Below are 23,062 nucleotides of genomic sequence, written 5' to 3'. Positions count from 1 at the left end.
GCTCACAGAGAACGGCCGGCGTGGAGCGGCTTGTCCATGTGCCAGGGGTGGGTGGGGTGGGCGTGCAGGGAGAACGCCCCCTTGGCATGTTGTCCAGGGGAGGGGAAGGAAGGGGATGGCTTTGCCCTGCTTGTTGCACTTTAAATACCTTTGCACAGAGCTCTGGCCACAGCTGTTAGGTCAGAAGGCTTCACCTGCTGCAGGAAAGGAGACTCCCTGCGTGGGCATTGCTGTTTCTGCAACATGGACTCACAGCACTGCAAAATGAATGGTGACCCATTCCAGGTAAGTAATGGGGGCTGTGTCTGCCTCACCCTGCCCCACAATGCTTGCAAGTCGTGTCCCCCACTCTCTGAAAGGCAGTGTGACCCAAGATAGCAGGAACCAACTCAGCCTGTCTTGTTGCTTTGCAGTGCCTGGTTGCCACCATTCTCCCTTTTGGCAGCCCCCATACATGTCTGCTGTTAATTGTGCTTGCAAAAGTGCAGTGAGAATGCAAATGAACATTGCAACAGGATCCTTGCATACATGGCAAAGGGAAGAAGTAGCAGAAAAGACCAGCAGCTAGAGGTGTTAAACCTGTGTGATGTAAGCAAGCTGTCTTATTCTGTTAAAGGGAAACAAATTAAGTTATGCGCTCTTCTGCTGAAGCTACTTGTTAAATTTTGGGACTCCAATGTCCCCTTGTATAATGTTTACTGACTGACTTTGAACCCTTTGCTTTGGGAAATAGAGGAAAGTACTGAAGCTCATGACTTTAGATTACGATTACAGGCACTAATGTTACTGCAGGGGCGAGTGATATAACCTGAGGCCAGCATGGTTAATTATTAGGACCAAATTCTATGCAATGCTGCTGGAAGCAGAGACAAGCTGCATCAGATGTGCAAAAAAGGGGCTTCAGTTTCTACAAAGCTAGTTAAGAGCAGTGTTGCCAAGGAAGCTTGTTTTCCTGCTGCCTTGTGTGCTGAGGCTCCCACAACAATTCTCCAGGGTCTCACCTTGCTGCTTCTCTGAGTTGTGTAATTGCTTGATCCCAATAAAATTTGTGGGAGATCAGCTTTAAAATGCCTTAAGAAATCTGACTTGGAAAGTAATTCCATTTTCACAAATAACTTTGTAATCTTATTTAATTTGAAATACTTTTTCCCATTTTTTTTCTTACTATTTTGTATATGTAGTAAGTCTGGACTTTACAACACAGATGTAAAAGTTTTGTGTCCCTGAAATTGCAAGAAAAACTTTCTCTGGCTTTAACAGTGTTGGAATTCCCTCTGAAGAGCTTTCTCTAAACATCTCAGAAATGGATTAGAAGCCTGACAAGATTATGTAATTGACCTGTGAGTCTGCCATAGGTATCAGAAGGGCAATATCAATCTATGTGCAGATTTGCATCTCCACACACCTATCCTTGCATCCGTACATCATTTATCTTTGAGATTTTACTAGGTCCAGGAATGGATGTTCATGCTCATCAACTGATTCTTGTTTTACTTCTTGAAAAGAAAAAAAAAAGGAGCTGGAAGAAAATTAGTGCATAATTTATTCCACAGTACATTTATAAATCATATATACATATCAATGAGGCAACATTTGAACCCAATAAAACAGTTTGTTCAGCTCTGAATCATAAGAGCAGTAGTAGCAGAACACTAGAGATACCTCAAAAGTGGCAATTCCTCCCTATAGGTTGAGGAACAAGAGATTAGTGTTTGAATTGAGAGTGGAGCAACTGTGATCAACAGTTAAAAATATGCATAGGCACTACAAAAAGCTCACCAATAAATGTGAGTTCCTGTGTGTATCCTGTCCTATGTCACCTCCAGTGTATGTGTTGATGTATATTGTCCCTGGTGGGTATTGATGCATATTGCCATAAGAACTGGATACCAGGAAAACAACCAGTTTAGTCTTCTTTTCCTTTGCAACGAAAGTTGTCAGCTCTGTGGACAGACCCAGGCATGAACTGATGTTTGTAGAAAGACCTTCCAGTGAACTGAGTGCATATGCAGATGTGCAAGAAGTTAGGTAAGTCTGATGCTGTTTGCAGTATCAGTGGTCACTCTCTACTTCAATGTGTCTTACTTTTTAAGCAAATAAAATAATTTACAAGAGTGGGAAAATGACTGAAGACAGATTGAAAGCAACTGATCTCAACACATCAGGACTAGTGACTTGTGAGTTTGTAAAGGGTTTTTAAGGCAATTTTGTGTAATCTCATTGTATAAAGAGGCCAATTATCATCAGAATTGCCTTGCAGGACTGGAATCTTGCATTATATCCCCTGCAGGTACCCAAATCACAAATTCTTCCTTTGTCACACAAGTTCAAGTCAATCTGTCATAGAAGTTGGTCCTCACAGTGTGACTTGGCAAGAGTATTTTACATATATAACTGCATGTCTTTTAAAACAGTTTCACTGCAGACCAAATTCTCTATCCATTGGACAGATACTGGTGTAGCATAGTTCTGTCCTTAAGATCAGTTTTGGCAGTGGTGGGTGAAAACAGAAGGACATGGCAATGTATGGACTGTACTTGAGATGACAGTTTTGGTTACACTGTCATAAAATTTCTGTACTACAGACATTTGGGTTGACTTCTGCCAGACTCCTGTCATCGTTTTCTCTTGTGGTTGCTTGAGGTGTAAATGGGTTTCATTAGCCAGCTGCCACATCACTTCCAGCTGCTTTTTCACTTGGTCTCCACATATAAGTGCTGTATGGATTCCATGTCTGGGTGAGGACACAGGAGACACAGAGATACTGCAGGAAGTGTCACAACTGAACAGGTAGAAATCTTCTCTCTGAGGCATAAGACCAGTACTTCTACTACAGTTCCCACTAGAGGTTCCCCATAAAGGTGGGAAACTTTTGGAAAAGCTTTGCAACCTCTGGAAATAAAACTAGAGAGAAAAATTTGTTGCCAGTCTCTGGCAATGAATGCTCAGGTTAGCAGCAGCCTTGGAGACAGCCTGAAGAATCAGCACTTATTCACTTTACAAAAGAAGGCATTTCTTCATAGCTCTGCCTCGGGAAATGTAGTCCCACCAAGAACTTTATACCTTCAGGGCAGCTGAGTTGTTTTTTCATTTGTCTTCTACAAAGGCTATCTTTTCTGATGACAACATTTGGGAACTGAGACTGTTTATACCCTGATTTATGTTCAGTTGAGCAATGGCTAGAATGAGGACAGGCTCTGACTGAAAATGCAGATCTTCATAAAGAAAAATTGAATGAGTACCTTGAGTCAAGTTTTGGCCCAGGACTTGTTACACCAGGACCCATCTGTGTTGCAGATGTCTGGTGTGATCTTTGCAATATCAACCAGAGGCAATTTGCCCAAGGCCAGTTGTAAAAAAAAACCCACCCAAAACAAGCCAGGAAATGAGGCATTAGTGTGACTTCCAAAAGTTTGAGATGGTTGTGCACCAAATGTACTCTGACATTAGAAAAATGAAGTGATTCTTGAAATCTCAGCAGACACTTACCTGCCATGCCAAGTCCCCAGATAGTTTTGAAAATCTAGCTCCACTCCAGGACTCACTTTCCAGTTTCTGAAGTGGTGAAATAGCTCTTCCCTGCTTAACAGGGCTTTTGTGAGAAGAAAGACATGTACTGAGACATGCAAAGACATTCTAGTAACGAGCACCATGGAAAAATTAAAATAAACATTCTCATTTCTTGGGAGTACTGGAAATCCCTTTTAGAATTTGCAGAGCAGAAAATCAATAAGGGAAAGGGAGCAAACATAAATGAAAACATGTCTTGCCCTAACTGAGTCTACTCACTGTGGGATTTAGGGAACATCTAAATGTTTGCTTCAACTTTTTTTAGCTTATATTTTCTTTGTTTGTTCGTTTGATGTTGTTGTCATTTTGTTTTTAAATCAACTTCCATATCCCTTTTGTGAATACTGCCTCTCTCCTGGGACTACCTGGGAGGTACAAAAGGTACAAGCAGGACTGGAGGGAAACATAGATCATGGTCTGCATCTCTGCACAGAACTCATTTATATTGCTCTGCTTAGTTCTGAGTGTTAATGAGAAGAAAGCCTCAGGGAAGGTCTTTGCACTGTGGCTGAAACCAAAGGGTAGCAATGTTTCCAGTCATCCCTCGGCTTGATACATCTGAGAGATGAAGCAAGGCAGAGATAATACTAGGCTATTTTCATGTCCTTTTTGACTACCTTGCTCCCACAAGGGTCCTAGTTTGAGAAAAGGGATCTATGTCTCTACCACCCTAAATCAGAGCACACCCAGAGCTGCTCTAGCTCTGGCAGCAGCAGTTGCCTTAACTCCCACCTGAAACTGTTTTATATCCTCTCTACATTGCTGATGCTGTGCAAAAGGGAAATGAGGTAAAGTAAAACTGACTCCCAGGGTGATTGTATATCTTTATTTTGCTTTCTATTCTTTCTTTTCAGGAATCTATGTACATTGAAGAGTCCCAAAATAAAAATGGGGTGATTTCTCTGATTTTCTCTCTGAAAGAAGAAGTTGGAGCATTGGCTAAAGTCCTGCGAACATTTGAGGTAAATATTTTCCTTCAGGAAACCTGATCAGATCCTTACCTTTTTGTATTGCAGCAACATTTTATCATAGAATTTTAGGGGTTGGAATGGGCCTTAGAGATCATCCAGTCCCAACTCCTTGCCCTGGACAGGGACACCTCCCACCAGAGCAGGTTGCTCAAGGCTTCATCCAACCTGGCTTTGAACACTGCCAGGGTTGGGGCAGCCACAGCCTCCCTGGGCAACCTGTGCCAGTGTCTCACCACCCTCACAGGGAAAACTTCTGCCTAATATCGCACCTAAATTTCCTCTCCTTCAATTTGTACCCATTGCCCCTTGTCCTGTCACTGCAGCTCCTAACACAGAGTCCCTCTGCATCTTCTCTGGAGACCCCTCAGATACTGGAAAGTTGCTCTGAGGTCTCAATACAACCTTCTGTTCTCCAGGCTGAACAGCCCCAACTCCCTCAGCCTGTCTTCATAGGGGAGATGCTCCAGTCCTCTCAGTAACTTCATGGCCTCCTCTGGACTTGTTCCAACAGTTTCATGTCCTTCTTACATTGAGGACACCAGAATTGCATGCAGAGTATTTGAGGTCTCATTTGTCATTTTATTTCATTGCCAGTACAGGGGAAAGCAACATGCATTTCTTTTCTGGGCTTAAAATCCCTTAAAGTCTTGGGGTAGAAGTAACAACTTTTGAAGTTGAAATTTGATTTCAAACTTTTAAATTAAAACTTCTACCTTTAACTGATATGAGGGTGGGAAAAACACAAGAAAGAAATATTCCACTGTAACTTTGAGTAAGAGGTAGAAATGAATTGGGCTGTGCCCTAAGATAGACTTAGAACCAAGTAATTTGCCATATAACTTCTAAGGCAAGTCTAACCTGCGTTGTGAGCCATGTGACTCATACACATTGCATGAAGTATTTCTACTGGAGGCAGCTACCATACTCTTGGCCCTTGTCCACCTCAGAAAACCTGGTGTAAATAAGCCCATGATCTGCCACATGTGATACTTCTGCAGAGTGGGTAGAAGGTACCTACAAAACAGCATCAAAATGACAGCATGTTGTTTACCCCAAAAGGACTCAGTAACTTGTACTGGCTGATTTGGAAAGCTTTTGGGGAAACAAGGAGCCATTTACCTTCCAGGACATTGTGTGCCTATTTATTCTTGTAGAAATGTTTCCCAGCTATCATGAATGCTGTTTAAAAAGCACGAAAGTCTTGCAATTCAGGATGGTTGTGTTGCAACATGCAGAGCTGTGTACTCTGTACTTCCAAGCAAACACACCGTTACATTGGTTCTGTGGCTTCACTCTCTTTTTCTTTTTAATGATCCTCATGCAATAGCTGTGCCTGAAAACAGCAGTTTCTGTAGAACCGTGGAAGTTGTGGCCTGCATATTTTCCATTCGTAAATTGAATTGACTAGGAAATGAAAGGTTTGTGTGTTATTGGTACAAAGGAAAAATAGTTATGAGTTCTAGGACATATTTTAATCATTAAGATGAAACGAAATTCACACCAATGGCAGCAGAGCTAGTCTAAATCTGTGAACTGACCACTGTAACACAGTCCAAACATCGGTATGTCGTGCGTTCCTGTGAGTGAATTAAGGAGACTGTTGATATTCTCTCATTAAATACATTGCTGTCTACTAACCAAAATGCTGTCAGCTCTGAAGAAAAACCCTTGGGGGAGCTAGTACAGGGAAGAGAGAAGTAGCCATTTTTTGGCTGTGACTCTTGTCCCAAAGCAGATACCTAAACTAGACTGTCCGAGTCTCGTTTTTTCTGAGTAATCCTGGAGGCAATTGAGGGATATGTCTCAGCTAAAGATGCCTTCACTGGTGGTTGGGTGGCTTCCCATCCCAACAAAGCCAGTTCTTTCTGTGCTAACTTGCAGTTTCCTCCAGCACCAAGGCTTGACAAGACACCTGGCATAGGTGCCCTTTATCAGTTTTACATGCTGGTGGCAATGTAGTAAGGAAATGGATGAGTGGCTGGAGGAAAGGCATTTAATGCTACAAGCCTGACATGCAGCTTCAACTCCTCATTGGGGCTGTCATTACTGAATTCCTGATGTGTAAACCAGAGCAGCCCTTGGGCTGTTCTAACTCAGTTCAAAGAACCTTGCCCTCTTCCCAGCAGCGTAAGACTCGTGTATGTACGGCTGATATAACCTCCACCCTTTTCAACCTGGGCCATACTATGGTTCCTCAGAGACACAGAATTTCATAGAATCCTGGAATGGACCTTACAGATCACCTAGTCACAACCCAGTGCCATGGGCAGGGACATCTCCCCATTAGATCAGGTTGCTCAAGGCTTCATCCAACCTGGCCTTGAACACTGCCAGGGTCGGGGCAGCCACCACGTCCCTGGGCAACCTGTGCCAGTGTCTCACTGCGCTTAGAGTAAAATACTTTTTTCTCCTATCTAACCTAGATTTCCCCTCCTTCAGTTTGAATCCATTACCCCTTGTCATATCATTGCAGTTCCCAACAAAGAGTTCATCTCCAGCTCCCTTGTAGGCCCTTCAGATATTGAAAAGTTGCTATGAACTCTCCATGCAGTCTTCTCCAGGCTGAACAGCCCCAAATCCCTCAGCCTATCTTCATAGGGGAGATGCTCCAGTCCTCTTAGCAACTATGTGGCCTCCTCTGGACTTCCTCCAAGAGTTCCATGTCCTTCTTATGTTGAGGACACCAGAACTGTACACAGTATTCCAAGTGGGTCTCATGTGAGCAGAGTAGGGGGCAAGAATCACCTCTTTTGACCTGCTGCCCACACTCCTTTGGATGCAGCCCAGGATTCCATTGGCTTTCTGGGCTGAGCTCACACTGCAGCTCATGGGGAGCTTCTCATCCACTGTCACTCCCAAGTCTTTCTTCTCACTGCTGGTTTCGATTACTTCCCCACCCAACCTGTAGCTGTGCCTGGGATTGCCACAGTTCAGATGGAGGACCTTGCACTTAAAGGTCCTTCAAGATGATAGATAGGAAGCCAAAACTTGTCTAAATACCTTAGTCTGAAACAGAACATCACACATAACTGATATCAATGCTTAAAATCAGGAAGACAGAAGAGTCATTGGTCAAAAAACCCAAGAAATCTTTCAGGTTTCTTATCAAAACTGAAAAAGCAAAGCTGAGTGTTTTGGGTTAACCCAAGTGTTACACTTTGCGGAAATGTTTATTTCTCTCTGTAGTGATAAAGGCCTATTGAAATTGAGATAACTTTTATAAACAACGAAGTCTGATAGTAAAAAAAAGTGAAGAAAAAAATTGTTCCACTTCAAAGATTGGCCTTTCCATGGTTAAATTACCTTTAAAAATATCAGAAATGAACATTTCCATATGTAAAATGATTTTCTTCAGTTTTAATTGCAATTTGTCCACACGAATTTGTGAATACATTAATCTTCTCTGAAGTTCTGTTTCTGATGGATTTACAAGCAGTAGAAGATCATCAGCTGTATTAAGTGGCAAATATTGGATTGGAATACATTACACGTTTTCTCAACCCATTCTCGGAGAGGAGACATATCTTTTCTTCACTGACAGGACCTTCTCAAACACAGAACAGGACTTCAGCACAAGGTCCAGCCATCAGTGGGTAGGGCTCTAGCTCAAAGCATACCCATCAATTTCCACCAATTACTCCTGCTCCCAGAATAAGTTACTGTTCCATGGGAGTAAGTTACTGCTCCATGGGAATTGCAGAATCACAGACTTGGAAGGGACCCATGAGGATCATTTTGGCTACCTCCTGGCCCTGCACAGGACATCCCTGACAATCATACCATGTGCCTCAGAGCATTGTCCAAACTCCTCTTGAACTTTGTCAGGCTTGGGGCTGTGACCACTGCCCTGGGGAGCTGTTCCAGTGCCCAAACACCCTCTAGGGGAAGACCCATTTTCTACTCTCCAGCCTAAACCTCCCCTGACACAACTTCAGACAATTCCCTCAGATGTTGTCACTGGTCACCAGAGAGAAGAGGTCAGTGCTGCTCCACCACTTCCTTCTGTGAGAAAGTTGTATACAGTGGTGAGGTCTCCCCTCAGTCTCATCTTCTCCAAGCTGAACAGACCTAGTGACCTCAGCTGCTTCTCATATGGCCCTCAAGGCCCTTCCCCAATCTTCATTGCCTCCTTTGGATGCTCTATAATAGCTTAATATTTTTCTTGTGTTGTGATGCCCAAAACTGTACACAATATTTGAGGTGAAATGGGAGTAATGAGCTATACTAAATGAGACCCTGAAAGAGCCAGCACAGATGACTCTGCTTTTTTTTCTGTTTAGCAACTTTATTCAACAGAAAGTCCAATGTGACTGTTATCTCTTTGTCCCTTGGGAAGACATTGACTCTGCAGTGGTTTGGGTTGTTTCCAAATCATGGGAAGAGAGCAGTCACTTTGGCCAGGGGGTGTGGTGGACATGTTTACAGTGATAGGTGAACAGACCAGGCATGTCTCTACCACAAGACTTGTTTTTTTCACTATACTGTACATATGTACAGCTATGATCACTGTATTACACTGCTTCAAATCCATGTCCTCAGTCTTATCTCTCCTCTTCCCAGAGCCAGGAGAGCAGTATTTCTTGATCTAGTAATCCAGCATGAGTTTAAAGAGAGAACTGCCCTCTTGACAGTGCTTCTGCAGTGCTTTTGGTCTGTCCTGCTCCAACTAGATTGTGCTGAATGCTCATGCCAGATTTCAGGGTTGGAGCAGAAGTGCCAAGTGATGGACACCAGGGGCTGCTCCAGGATTAGCTGCCCTCTGGAGATATTTGCTGGCAGGGACCTGCTCTGAGTCACTTTGCCTCCATGAGCTTGGAAAGAAGACCCTAGCCTATGTTAAGGAGAAGATAGGGAAGCACTGTCTTCAGCTGAGAAGCAGGCCCTTGGACAGTAAAGCTGAACCAGATGGTTGCGTTTTCCTTCACTTTGGGAAACCATGGCCAAAGATATCACTGTAATTTCTTAAGTCCCCTGATCTCCTGTGCAAATTAGGCACTGAGCTTCTTAGGCACTTGTGCTTCTGGAACTGTTCTCCTTCAGGAACCACTGAACTAGCCCATGGCAAGGGTTAAAAGAACACAACACCTTTTTTTGGTACCAGGAAAGTGCAAGTAAACCTTTGTTTTGGGAGATTTCACCCACATTCCCACTGAATGTTGATTAGCAGCACCTCAGTGATGTCAACAGTTCTTCATCTGGTAACAACCTGGGGTGTCTTGATGGAGCCAATCTTAATGACACCAGTCATGTAAACAAGCTGCAGCTGAATTTCACAGCTCCACTTAGTAGTTTTAGAAGACTATGGGAGCAGTTAGTAAGGTGTAAAGAGAGGGAGGTATGAATGCCATGGGAAATAGCACCCCATAACATTCCCAGAAAGTATCCATCCCTACTGAAAGCTTCCCTGTGCAACTATGAAAACACGACCTTCCTTTTCCAGTTACCAGGCCATTAAACTGTCTGAAGCTGGGACTAAATTCCCTTGGCAGTGAGTCCCAATGTAACCTAACACCAGGCTGCTTTGATCCTGCCAGTGTGGAGCAGCTGCAATGCAGGAGACAGTCAGGATGGCATAACTGGGATAACCTGGGGAAGGAGCTGAAGCTGCTTCACAGCCTCCAACAGGGAGTCAAGGCTGAGATCCAGCACTCTGAAGTAAGTTAGGCAGGGACATGGGCAATCTCATCCTGCATTCACCATTCGCCTTGAAATGGATATCTTTATCACTAGCCCCTTCTAACTTGGTTAGAACTAAGTTCTAGCTTGATTTTTGAACTCTGAGAACATGTCTTGAGACTTCTTTCTCTAATGGACATTGATAGAGATACAGTTCACTTGGATGTTCAAATAATGAAAGCTGAGTTCTTCCATTCCAAGGTGTAGGGGTCTCAAGGAATAAAAAGGGCAAGAAATTTGGAGTGACTGCTGCTAACTTCAAGGGATCTGGCAATATGGTACCCCTGTGGTCTCCATTAGGTGGTACACTCAATGCTACCCTCAGCCCTCAAGAACTCTACCCTTAGTCCTCAAAGCAAAATCTGTTCAGAATTGCTAATACTTGTTACATGCATATTGGAAATGGCCTAGTACATTGTTTTGATATAACTGCAAAGTGAACAGCTACCCCTCCTCTACCAACCCAGAAGCACTACAGCAGATACATGGTTGTATGATATAATGCATCCATGAAGGAGATACTCAACCTCTATGCTGGTCATAAATCTGAGGAGAACTAGTGAAGCACCAATCTGCTGCAAGTTCTTCGCAGCTGCAGTGGTTGATGGGGTGAATTAATCAAAGATACATCTATTCTCAATCCATGTGATTCCTGCCAGCTCTGAAATAGGAAAGGCAGAAGAGACCCATGTGAACAGTTCAGGTGTGAATCCAGCCTCAAACACATGACAGCCCAGATCTTCCAAAACCATTTAGGTTAGGAGTTAGGTTCCATCAACCAAAATCGTTCAGGTATCAGAAAGAACTTCCATTAGCTGACTCTTGAAGTCATACATTGTTCCAAGCTGTACTCAGGAAATCACACAGAGAGATTGAAATCTGCTCAGAATAAACAACTAAACCAAAAAATGCCCCCATTCTCCTTTCTCAGGTAACCACCTGTCTCCAGAAGCTGAATCTTTAAATAAAGTGTCAATTATTGTGAGAAACCTGATGCAACTGCAAGATTTGACAATACTGAAGATGCAAAAAAGGTTTTGAATATGAAACTGTGAAGATTAAACACTAGGTGGAGTAGTTGGACTACATTGAAATTGAGATTTGTAAAGCAACTAGTAACAGCCACTGTAAATATTTTGAAATCAAGGGCTTAGTAGCAAGGCACAGCATATGAGAACATGTGTCTCCAGGAGTGTCACTTCAGGGAGTTAGATGTATGCTGCTCAATTCTTGCTCAGAAGACAGTCACCAGAAGGGTTCTTCCTTCAGCTTCTTGTCTGTTAGGTCCTGAAGTCTCAACACAAAGAGATAACAGGTTGGTCTGCACATTGCTGAGTGGCAGATATAAACAGCAAACCAGTTTAGCACTGAGGGAAGTTGTTCTGCTTATCTCAAGTGTCAAAAAGGAGGTAACTCTTTCTATGAGCTCCTTGCTCCCTGTCTTCTTTTTTTTTTTCTCCCCTTTTCCCCACTCTCTTAGTTTGTGGTGAAACTTTGAGAAGCACTGCTGCTCATGCTGCCTTAAGCATGCCTCGTGCTCACCCTGCAGATGGTTTCTTCATTCCCAACCCTTACATCATTCCCTCCAGCTTGTGGGCATTGCTATATGTTCAGCTGCTTGCTGAGTCTGTTTTTTGAGCGGGCACAGTGGAAAAATCACCTGGACAAAGAGAAAAAGGGATACAGCTACGATACCTTCAGCCTGGAGGAGAGAAGGTGTTGGGGCTATTTTATTGTGGCCGTTCAGTACTCAAAGGGGGCCTATAAGAAAGATAGAGACAGACAGTGCCTTTAGCAATGGGACCCAGGCCAATGGTTTCAAACTAAATGAGGGTAGATTCAGACTAGACATAAGGAAGAAGACTTTTATGATGAGGATGGTGAGACACTGGCACATCACAGGGAGGCTGTGGCTGCCCCAACCCTGACAGTGTTCAAAGCCAGGCTGGGTGAAGCCTTGAGCAACCTGGTCTGGTGGGAGGTGTCCCTGCCCAGGGCAGGGGGTTTGGACTAAATTATCTTTAAGGCCCATTCCAACCCCTAAAATTTCTATGATTCTATGATCTGTCAAAGAGCTCTGCTACCACCAGAGAAGGGATGTTGAAGCAGGGTTGAACACTTATGGATGGAGGAGGGAAGAAGGGAATAACAGCCACCAAAGAGGGGTCCATGTTATCACAGCCTCTGCAAGATGTAGAAAGCCCAGTCAGGATCTGGGATCCCATTACCCTGTGAATCTATACAGACACAGAGTAAAACACCCTGGCACATCAGTGCAAGGTGAAAATAAAGCAAGACCTCAGAGTGCCTGCGATGAACCTTTGACAGGGGGCGTTTAGTGCCTCTCCACCTTTCTGAGTGGCTGTGCAGAGCATCAGGTTGTTTAGCCTGGAGAAGAGAAGGCCCAGGGGAGACCTTATCACCCTCTACAACACCCTGAAAGGAGGTTGGAGTCAGGTGGGTGTTGGTCTCTTCTCCCAGGCAACTAGCAGGAGGACAAGAGGGCACAGACTCAAGCTCTGCCAGGGGAGGTTTAGGTTGGATATTAGGAAGAGATTTTTTATGGTGAGAGTAATCAGGCATTGGAATAGTCTGCCCAGGGAGGTGGCAGCCCCCTGAGCCAGAAGCTTCTGCCAGAAGCTCCCAGTGCCTCACTAAGAGGAGGGTACAACGTCCAGTCTGTTTGTGAAATAGGCCATTGGAGGCCTAAAACAAATTGCCCTCAGGGCCAAGGATAGTGGAGGCCATGCTCTCTCCCAGCCAGCCCTGCGAGGACGGCATCTCTCAAGAGCAGCAGTTGGTGAATGGGTTTTTGACCTTTTCAACTTATTGTATTGGTATCTAGCCAAACAATTTAAGTTCATCTGTAGCATGCAATGTTCAGGAAACAGAGGAATGACATGCATGTTTCCTACCAAAGAATAAACTACCTTTTGTGGTGGAGTGAATGGGGCTTTTGCTGCTGATGGCCGGATGCCCTCCTGCGCTGTGCAAGCAAAGAAAACCTTGAAGGGTTTGAGAGGCTCAAACTAGAGTGACATATAGAAAAGCAAACCTTCCCTCTTTATTCCCTGTAGTTCACAAGTAGATTCTTGCAATATTTCTTCATGGATGAAATCCTGACCCCACTGCAGGAGGAGATTTGACACTGACGCTGTCAGGGCCATCACTTCACCCCATGTAGTTTGGGGTCTTTAGCTTGAAAGCAGCAAAGCAAAAGCTTATCCAGGGCTGCTCAGCACCATGTGTCAACTCCTCTGACTCTTCTGTATGAGCCTGAAAGAGGGATCAGGTGATAAAGTCAGTACCCACTAAAGCCTGTTTAGAAGGTTTTTCTCAAAAAAAAAAAAAAAAAAGGAAAGAAAGATATATTTTAATATTCAAGTTACAGTGCTCAGTAAAACAGTTGAGTTCAGCTAAACTTAGATAGATTTTCCTGGACTTAAGTGACTGGAAAAATAGGATTTTTAGCTGCTTGTTGCTTACACATCAACATGGCAGCATGTTTGAGGTCAGGTGCCCACTGGCTAAAGTTGACAAGACTATAGTTGTCAATGATCTCTTTCTTCAGAGCTAGGAGACACTGCTGATGGTCAGTGAAGATGTTTGGTGAGACAGAATTTGAATTTCTGAGCTAAAGGAAAATGGCTTTTGCTGTGAGAGTAATTAGACTCCGTAGCAGCTGCCCAGAGAGACTGAGGAGATACTAAAAGCTCGAATGGACACTTCCCTAAGCAAGCTGCTCTAGCAGAACCTGCCTGCACAGGCTGTTGGACTAGAGGATCTCCAGAGGTCCCATCCAACCTCAACAACTCTGCAAATCTGTGATTTAAAACACCCGTGTTTTTATTTGCACAACCCTGGGCCCTCTTTTTTTGGTGCAGATCCACGTTTCCCATTGAATTTCTGCCCAAAAAGCTGCTCCCAGCCCTGAAAACTGTACAGGTGGCTTTGCAGGTGATGGTGCAGTGGCTTGGCAGAATCTCACAGGGTGCCTAGCTACTTGTTTTTCCAATCTTCTTTCAGGATGCTCAGCATTCAGTTTCTCATGAGGGTACCCTACAGGTGGAATTTCCCATGTTGGCCCTGGGGAGGTGTCCTTGTTGGCACAAAAAGCTCCCAGTACATACTTGAGGTACTGTACACTATTTACAATACAAAGCCTGTTTACTGCTTGTGTCTTTCTTCCACCTTTTTACAAGCTTCATGTAGAACAGGGTCTTGATGCTGGTGCTTTGCATGAAGCTGAATCCCACACATTTCTCATTCTTCCTTTCTATCTCTCTCCCTGTTGTGAAAGTCCTCAGTCCAGTGACCACAGAGACAAGTGCCTACTTTGGAATTACTTGGATTGTATAGTATGGTTTGTTGACTTACACATTTATTTTATCTAGTCTTTTTGTCATATTCCTTCCCCCAAACCCTGTGGGACAAAAATTTATCTCTCTTATAGGAAAAGGGTATAAACTTGACCCACATTGAGTCTCGACCTTCACGTCTCAACAAAGATGAGTATGAATTCTTCATTAACTTGGAGGGCAAGAATGTCCCAGCACTGGACAAGATCATCAAGTCCTTGAGAAGTGATATTGGAGCAACAGTTCATGAGCTTTCACGCACAAAGAAGAAGGACACTGGTAAGGATTCACTGACAAAATTAACATTGTCAAGGGATATTTATGTCACATACTGAAACTATTTTCCTGTAGTAAAGGAAATCCCCTTGGCTCTGTATGGCTGCATTTCCCTCTCTCTACCTACTTTTGCCTATGTTCTAAGCTTTTCTATTTGGAGATTTTTTTCTCAGTGTAAACTGCCAAGTTCCATCTGTTGCCATGCTTCTGACTAGATCTCTGGGGAAACGAGAGAGGCTCTGCCACCCACTTGGGAGCAGGACTAACTCTCCATTGCTGCAAGAAATCCCGGGGAGGTCAGTTACAATTCTGCCTTTGGAGGGAAATAAGGAAAGATTTTGTGAGTTGTTCATGCTCCTAATTCTCAGAGGTTGGCTGGAGTTCATGCTGATTGGTACAGTGGTGGCTGCCCAGGAGCTAGTCTGAGACATACTTAAATGCCTCTTGAGATAACAGATGTGATTTTAATAGGATTTCAGACTTTAAATACTTTAGGTCTGGATCTTCCTCTTCCTTCCTAGAAACAACATGAAAGGACATTAATACCTTCTTGAGATCAGTGCTGGTAATCCTTTTACCGTTTCCTTTGTGTCCTACCCATGACATTACATTGAAGATGAAAAAGAAGAAGGCAGATACTCTTTGGAGTCAGTTCTCTCCATTCATGAGATGAAGGGACAAAAGGTTGATTAGGTGATTTATGATCATGTCAAATCAAAGAAGTTCAGAAGTTTTAGGGGCTTTTTTATTTCCAGAAGAAAGCTACAGCGCCTAGCAGGGCTTGGAATGACTTTCATTTTTCTCGTTATCATGAAGGAGTTAATAATAAACTTTATTAAATAATAAAGTGGTCTTTTCTTTTTTTCTTTTCTTTTCTTTTCTTTTCTTTTCTTTTCTTTTCTTTTTTCTCTTCTCCTTTTCTTTTCTTTTCTTTTCTTTTCTTTTCTTTTCTTTTCTTTTCTTTTCTTTTCTTTTCTTTTCTTTTCTTTTCTTTTCTTTTCTTTTCTTTTCTTTTCAACTTCTATCATGAGTAGTAAGGGCCCAGTCAAACTCAAATCCCCAGAGAACCATATTTTGAAAGGTCAAAAAAGCTTAGGGGAGGAACTGTGGGTGGCAAATCCTGGGCTGAGGCAGCTACAAGGGCCAAGATGGGAAGAGCCCAAGCTGTAGGAAGTGTGGTAAGACACTGTCCTTTATCAGTGTGGCAGTAACAAATACCAGGCATTGTGGTGCCTTTCAGGCCTGCTTCCCTTTCAAATGTATCCTCCTGGCAAGTCTTGTCATAGTTCACATATGTGCTTGTGTGAAATCTTATTCCCAAAGCACAGAATGAGAGCAAAATCCCAGAAATATGGTTTATGGGGATATTGCCACACTCTTCTCAGTGGGCAGGTAAAGACTGGGAAGGTTTTCTTCTGGAGGCAGTCTGGGATCCCATGGGACTGATTATTTTACTGCTGTCTGAAGATGCTCTGATTCCTTCCCTGCTAAGAATTAATTTTGCTCATGATTTGAGACAGAAAAACGTTATTTTGCTGTCTCCTGTGGGAAGCACAAAGTGCCGTTCTTGCGGTCCTGCTTTGACACACAGAAGAAATGTCTATATTTTGCCCCTTCTGTATAGTTTAGTGTTAAACATGTGTGTATGTGCTTTAAGGGGCAAGGGATAAATGAATGGTTTTTTCTTTTTTTTTTTTTTGAGTTCTTTAACTCCTTTCAGAGTCTTTTCACAATTCAATGCAAAATGTAAGACACATTCAAACAGATTCAAATACCAGATTTGGATCAACAGTGTAATTTTATCTGAGAGAGGGTCAGAAAAATGCTCGAAATCCAAATGTAGTTTTAGAGCTTCAGATGAGAAGGGTTAGCAGTGACTGGGCCAAAAGGCCTTTAATACAGACGAAAAGATTTGTTGTAAAAACACAGTGCATCTCTTCATGGCTCTTTTGGGAAACAAGCTGGGTGTCTTTGGTGCACTTGGAGCCCATGAATAAAAATAATTAAATATTATTCTGTTGCAGCATTAGAGAAATGCAGACAATTTCTTGCATTTTGGAGACAAGCTGGGAACTGAGGGTCTGTAGGGGCCTTGTTTGCTAAACCCTGAGGCTGGCCAAAGCATTTGAGACTGTTTAAAAAAAAGGGCTAAACCTGGGCCTTGAACTGCTATAAATTGCGTAGACCTGTCTTTGACCTTCCTCACAATGGTCCAAATGGAGGAGTTCTGCAGAAGTCCTTGCTGCCCTTGCTTTGCTGCCTCTTATAGAAATGGCTTATTAGCATTCTGCTAAGCATTTGACCCCATGGTAATTTGGTCACCACTTGGGTGTCCAGCACCATCCCATAAATGCTGCTGTTTTCACTTACAGACAAATCAATATTTATTACTTATCAGCCCACGTTTGCTCCTCAGACCTTCACAGAGGCTCAGTGTTGCAACAGCTTGCCCTGGCAATTCATTAATGACCATGCAGACAGACAGTGAGTCTGGTGAACGGGCTTGAGGAGGATGTTGCAAACAAACTATGGGATAGATTCAGCCAGGGGGTAATTTGATTTCATCTCTTAAATAGTTTCTGGGAGGGCTAGAAACAGCATCCTGGCACACCACAGCTAGGAAAAAGACCCAGTAGCCCTTTTGCCCCCCAATCTCTGGTGCAGAGGCTGTATGGACTTGATGCACTGTTTGCCACAGGACTGTGCTCAGAATATTTGAGTCTTGTTTCCACAAGAGCTGAGAAGGCTCAGGACGCTTTAGGACCCAATTTAACATCAGTTATGCTGTTGCAAGAAGCACTAAGCACCCTTTCGCAGCCTGCCATTTCCATCCAGCTCTGGAAGCTCAGAGTTTCACTCTTAGCTACCACTGGTGTTTGGGTAGACAGGATCAGTAGATTTCTGACCTCCTCCCAGGTCAGGTACCTACAGGAGCTGCATACCAGGAAGATAAGGGGCAGTTCCTGTGTAGGGGAAAAACAAGTCCTCAGCCCAGAATCAGTTTGTCCCAGAGATTTTCATGAGCTCTGTACCAAGTACTTCAGTAATCTTAAGAATGAAGTGTATTTAATGAAAGTAAGTCACTATTGTACATCCATTTTACCCCCTCTTGGAGTTGCAATGATTCAAACTCTGCCCACTGAGACCTTTCTGATTCAGGCCAGCAATGCCCTACAAACATCATTGGCGAAATCCACTGCAAACTTCAGCCCCCATCAACCTGTCTATGGAGCCTGGACCATTGAGGACGTGGTGTATCTCTGAGAAGAGTGGTTATTCCCTCTAACACTGGTAAATCCTTTGCCGTTGGACTGCCACACAGCTTTTTTCCAGTCCCTAATCCAAAAACATTTAGCAGTGTGCCTCACTGAAGACAGTTTGGAGCCTGATGCACAAAACAGTGAAATGATTCCCCCACAATCACACAAAGCTCAGTGACAAAGCCAGGAGATAAACCCATGGAGAAAACGGGTAGGATGGCTGGGTGTGCTCACCCTTCTCATGGTGTAAGTAGTGACTCCTTTCTAGGGCTCAAACACACCTTTTTGTACTCTCCCCCTCTGGCTAGTTTAACATAAAGGGCTGGAGGTGCAGGAAAGTTTCTAACAGCGAGGTGAGATAGTATTTCTGGAGCAACTAGGAGAACTAGTGGAACACGCAGCAGCAAATAAACTCATTCGGGCAAGCTGTTCCTGCGTCTGCTGCTGCCATCTAGTGACTTGTTCGGGTCTGGATTTTAGGGCAGAGCACCAGGGAGTGCACCAGGGAGGCGATGGGGACCAAACCCCAGTACTGCTGGGAGGGAGAAGGGGAGGCACAGTGCGAGTGCCAGGATGTTCTCTGCAGCCCTGCGGGCCCAGGACCTCCCTACCAGCAGCCACCTGCTGCCTGCTCGTTGTGGTTTAACCCCAGCCAGCAGCCAAGAACCACGCAGCCACTCACACTCCCTCCACCCCCTCTTCCCCCACAACCCGGAGGAATGGGGAGGAGAAAAAAATAAGAGTAAAATATGTAGGTTGAGATTAGAACAGTTTAATAATAGTAAAGAGCAGAATGAGCTAAAATGATAATGGATAATAAAAAGAACAAAATCAGTGATGCACAATCCAATTGCGCAGCACCCGCGGATAGACACAGCCCTGTCCCTCCCCCGGCTCTGCCCTTCCTGCTTATAGACTGGGCATGACATGCCATGGAGTGGAATATCCTTTTGGCTCGTTCAGGTCACCTGTCCCGGCTATGCTCCCTCCCAGTTTCTTGTGTATCTTCTCACTGGCAGAGCATAAGACATAAGAAAGAAAATGTCCTTGATTTAGGATAAACACAACTTAGCAGAAACCAAAACATCAGTGTTATCACTCTGAATCCAAACACTGCACTACACTAGCTACTGAGAAAATTAACTCCATCCCTGCTAAAACCAGCACACTGCTCTCCCTGGCCTGCCTGGAATAAATCTGCAGGCTCCCAATGGGAGTGCTGGATGGGACCAGGCTGGTGGTGGGACAGTAGGCCAGGAGGATGGGGAACTCTGCATGGGGCTGACCTGTAGCTGCCCAAAATGTGCCCTGTAAATCTGCTGCTGCTGCTCCAGCATCTCTGTGCGTGTGCCTTGCAGAAACTCCATGCTGTAAGTGCCCACTGTGTTGTTAGGCTCAGCCGAAAGCATAGCTGAATAGTCCTGGAGACACAGATCCTCTTATCCCATAGGTAGTCCATCAGATCTGGGATGACCCCCATCAGTAAGGCACTGCAGGGAGCTCATGCAGCAGCTGCCAGCTAGTGACAGGTTCACAAACCCCAAAATAAGATGGGGAGGTATGACTGGGTGCTCCCAGCTGAGCAGAGAGCCACAGAAGGGGGTGAGCTGTTTTCCAATCACTGGCTGAGCGAGTGACACCCATTTGTGCAAGAAAGTCACTAAACGGATGGCAAATATTTTATTGGTAGAGGCTGCCCCTGGGCTTGGACCAGAAGATCTTTGGGTCATATTAGACTGAAAGTACATGTTGCTGACTTGTACTTAGTGTGAGGAGCATATGGGACATGACTGCATGGTGTACATCCTCAGGTCTTGTGCCTTTCCCACAGAAAAAGTAGAACTGAAAGTGGTGCAAAAGGAGGTGATGAGCGTGCTCATTGTTTCTGTGCCTAAAATACACAGGCAAAGCCAGGAAAACATATGGTAGAGGGAGAATCTGACAAGCAGCTCTAAAACCTGAGGTGGCCTGGCAAAGGTGAATAAAAACTAATGTTTTTATGCAGGATCTAATTAACAACGCATGAACTAATCGAGTTGTTAAAAAAAAGGGAGTAATTTTATACATCCCATGTAAAGGAACAATAGAGCTAAGTGCTGCAGAGTTTCTTGGAGACAGATGTGTACATGGGCTCAAAGAGCTATTAGTTGTATTTGTGAGAAGTTCATCACAGGCTATTAAATTCAGGCATGGCAATTGACTCTGACTGGGACAGAAGGAAAAGGGAAAGATGTAGGCAGCTGGAGTCAAAGGGCCAAAATGTAAGAATGGGGCAACAGAATGGAAACCCAAGTTACTGAACACAGCAGAGCTCACAGCTCCCGAGATATGCCCAGCTGCCAGTGGTACCTGGTGGTGATACCTACAGATGCACTTCCTGGAACAATGACTGGGCAAAGGTTCCTGTGCTCCCTCCATCGAGCTTTCCTGTCCTAGGGTTGCAGAGGGATGAGGTGGCCACACCCAGTGGTGGCTGACAAGGGGATCCCTGTCTGGAGGTGGAAAAGAGGGTCGCAGCCTGGTACAGCCACTGCACGTGTGTGCCAGGCCTCTTGCTACCAAGCAGATAGGTGGCAGGGGACTGTCTGGACCACTGGGGGAATGCACTCCAGGCTGGACCTGAGGTGGCTGCTCTGTGTAGCTCACAAGCTGCAAAGAGCCTCCCCAGGTAGTGCAATTGCTATGAAGACACTTGACTTCCTCTTTTCTCTATCTTAACACATCACATCTGGAAATCCCTGTGATTCTTCTTTGCCCTTCACCTTATATTCTTCTGCAAAGGGAGGCTCACATGGGCATTACATGCAGTATAGTCAGTGTGGTCCTTTTTCACCTGCTGGCTGTGCTGTAGGCAGGATGTACAGTATGTGAGTTACAAGGTAATAGAGAATCAGACCAAGAATGTTAATCAAATGAATGCATTATTGTATAATGGCTGCTATACTACAGTGCTAGCCTGAACTATTAGGGTGCCATTTATAATGCTGTTTCAGAATCCTAGTTTAAGGGAGATCACCAAGTAGGCCATAGAAAGAGGTTTTCAAAGGGTCAAATAATCCTGTATCCTTGTTGTGGGGTTTCTTGTTGTTCCTTTGAAAGGCCTGATTCTAGATATGGTGAAAAGATCCTAAATTTTAGTAAGCCAAGAGATTAGAATTAACAAACAGAAAAGCATAAACATTACAAGCCAGCTCTGCACCAAGGGTTAGACACTCCTGATACTCTATATTCTTCCAACCATGCAAAACAGCCACAAATTCAAGACAACCTGCGTGGTTTGTTCTTGCCTCCTACTACAAGGAAAGTCCATTGCTGCCCAAAGAATTTAGCCCCTTGTGTATGTTTCTTTATATATATTGCAAAGTGATGGAAAGACCAGAAGGAAGCCCCAAACCAAATAACAAAGAAGCATGCCAGACTCTGTTTCTTTTCTGTTTTACAGTACCATGGTTCCCAAGAAGTATCCAGGAGCTGGACAGATTTGCCAATCAGATCCTAAGCTATGGAGCAGAACTGGATGCTGATCATCCTGTAAGAAACAGAGCTTTTGTTGTTGTTGTTGTTGTCATTTTTCCTAGGTATTGGGACAGATTTTTCTCACATTTGCTCTGCTTTAGTATAGATCTAGTAGACTAAGTCTCCCATGGTACAGGACAGGAAGGGGTACCACATTTCTAGGGTTAGAATCAGCCCAATCCCTGGTTATGAAGTACATCATAGCGTTGCTAGAGTACAGGGTCACCACAAGGACACCTCTAGTTTTTCCAGGTGGCTCTGATGTGATGACTTCAGACTCATTTTGTGTCACTAAGATCAAAACTTTCAGAAGCAGCATATCATGGCCCAGAGATAAGAAGACTGTTTTTTTTCATCCTTGATTGATAGAGCTTAGTGCCTTGTTATGTGGTTGTTAAATCTGACATGGTACTTGCATGGTGAAACACACCAAAAGAAGAGGTTCTTGGTTCATGAAGTTTGTGGTTTAAATGTTGGCATCAAAGAGATTTGTTCATGCTAAAAAAAATTTGCTCTGTGGTTTTTCAGTGCTTTTCAGATACAAGAATATTTTCTCCCTCTATTCCCTCTCCAAGCAAACAACAACTTATCTTCATTTGTCAAAACACACTGAGTTACGTGCAGTGCACCAGAAATTGCTGCTATTAGTTTAATTGGGATAGGGTGATTATAAATAAATTACATGCAACGCAACCAAAATTGCTGCTATTAGTTTAATTGAGATGGGGTGATTAGTCATTCACTACCTATTGCTTAATTCGAGCTGTGTTATGTACCATGGACAATGATTCATGATGCTCAGTGTGGTCGTATGAAAGGCAGACTGAAAGGAAATCCACTGAGCCAGTGGCCTCCTTGTGTGTCATGTGGGAATACAGCAAGATTGTATTTGAAAAAAAACCAAAGGAAGAAAAATATATTAAAAGGGGTGAAGCATCTCTCCTCCAGTTCCTCGAATTAGTTAGTGAGCACTCGTGCCTTAAAAAAGAAAGCCAGCTGCTGGGGTGAATAGTTGTGACAGTACACAGAGTGCAGAAAAAAAGAGAAATTCAAGGAGCCTCTGTTTATAGTAGAGCAATGATACATGGAATTTAATCACAAATGCCTCTATGACAAGTAAATCTTAGAATCATAGAATCAACCAGGTTGGAAAAAACCTCCAAGATCATCAAGTCCAACCCTACCTTGGTTACTAGACCATTGCAATATGTGCCACATCTAGTCTCATCTTGAAAACCTCCAGGGACAGTGAATCCACCACCTCCCGGGCAGCCTGTGGACAGTGCATCTTTATTTTGCATTCTCTGCCTCTTTTTGATTCACACTCTTAGATTTCCACTCCACTTCAGCTGTCTCCTGTCCTTGGTTGTGTTTCATGGTCCCTCAGCCCAACTGTTCCATTCAACCATAAGAGGTGCATTTATCAAAGAGTCAA

General features: G+C 43.9%; 1 protein-coding gene across 1 annotated transcript in view; it reads left to right on the top strand.

Moving 5' to 3' along the window:
* Window positions 1-243: 243 nt before the first annotated feature.
* PAH (phenylalanine hydroxylase) overlaps window positions 244-23,062 on the top strand; it is a 36,502-nt gene continuing 13,683 nt past the window's right edge. The window contains exons 1-4 of the mRNA XM_009076989.1: window positions 244-285; window positions 4,425-4,532; window positions 14,671-14,854; window positions 21,554-21,642. Coding sequence (XP_009075237.1) covers window positions 244-285; window positions 4,425-4,532; window positions 14,671-14,854; window positions 21,554-21,642 — 423 coding nt within the window. The remainder of the gene's footprint in view (window positions 286-4,424; window positions 4,533-14,670; window positions 14,855-21,553; window positions 21,643-23,062) is intronic.

The sequence above is a fragment of the Acanthisitta chloris genome, unplaced genomic scaffold (assembly GCF_000695815.1).
Source record: "Acanthisitta chloris isolate BGI_N310 unplaced genomic scaffold, ASM69581v1 scaffold16746, whole genome shotgun sequence".
In the NCBI taxonomy this organism is placed as follows: domain Eukaryota; kingdom Metazoa; phylum Chordata; class Aves; order Passeriformes; family Acanthisittidae; genus Acanthisitta; species Acanthisitta chloris.
The sequence above is the reverse complement of the archived record's forward strand: the minus strand, read 5'-3'. Positions and strand labels throughout refer to the sequence as shown.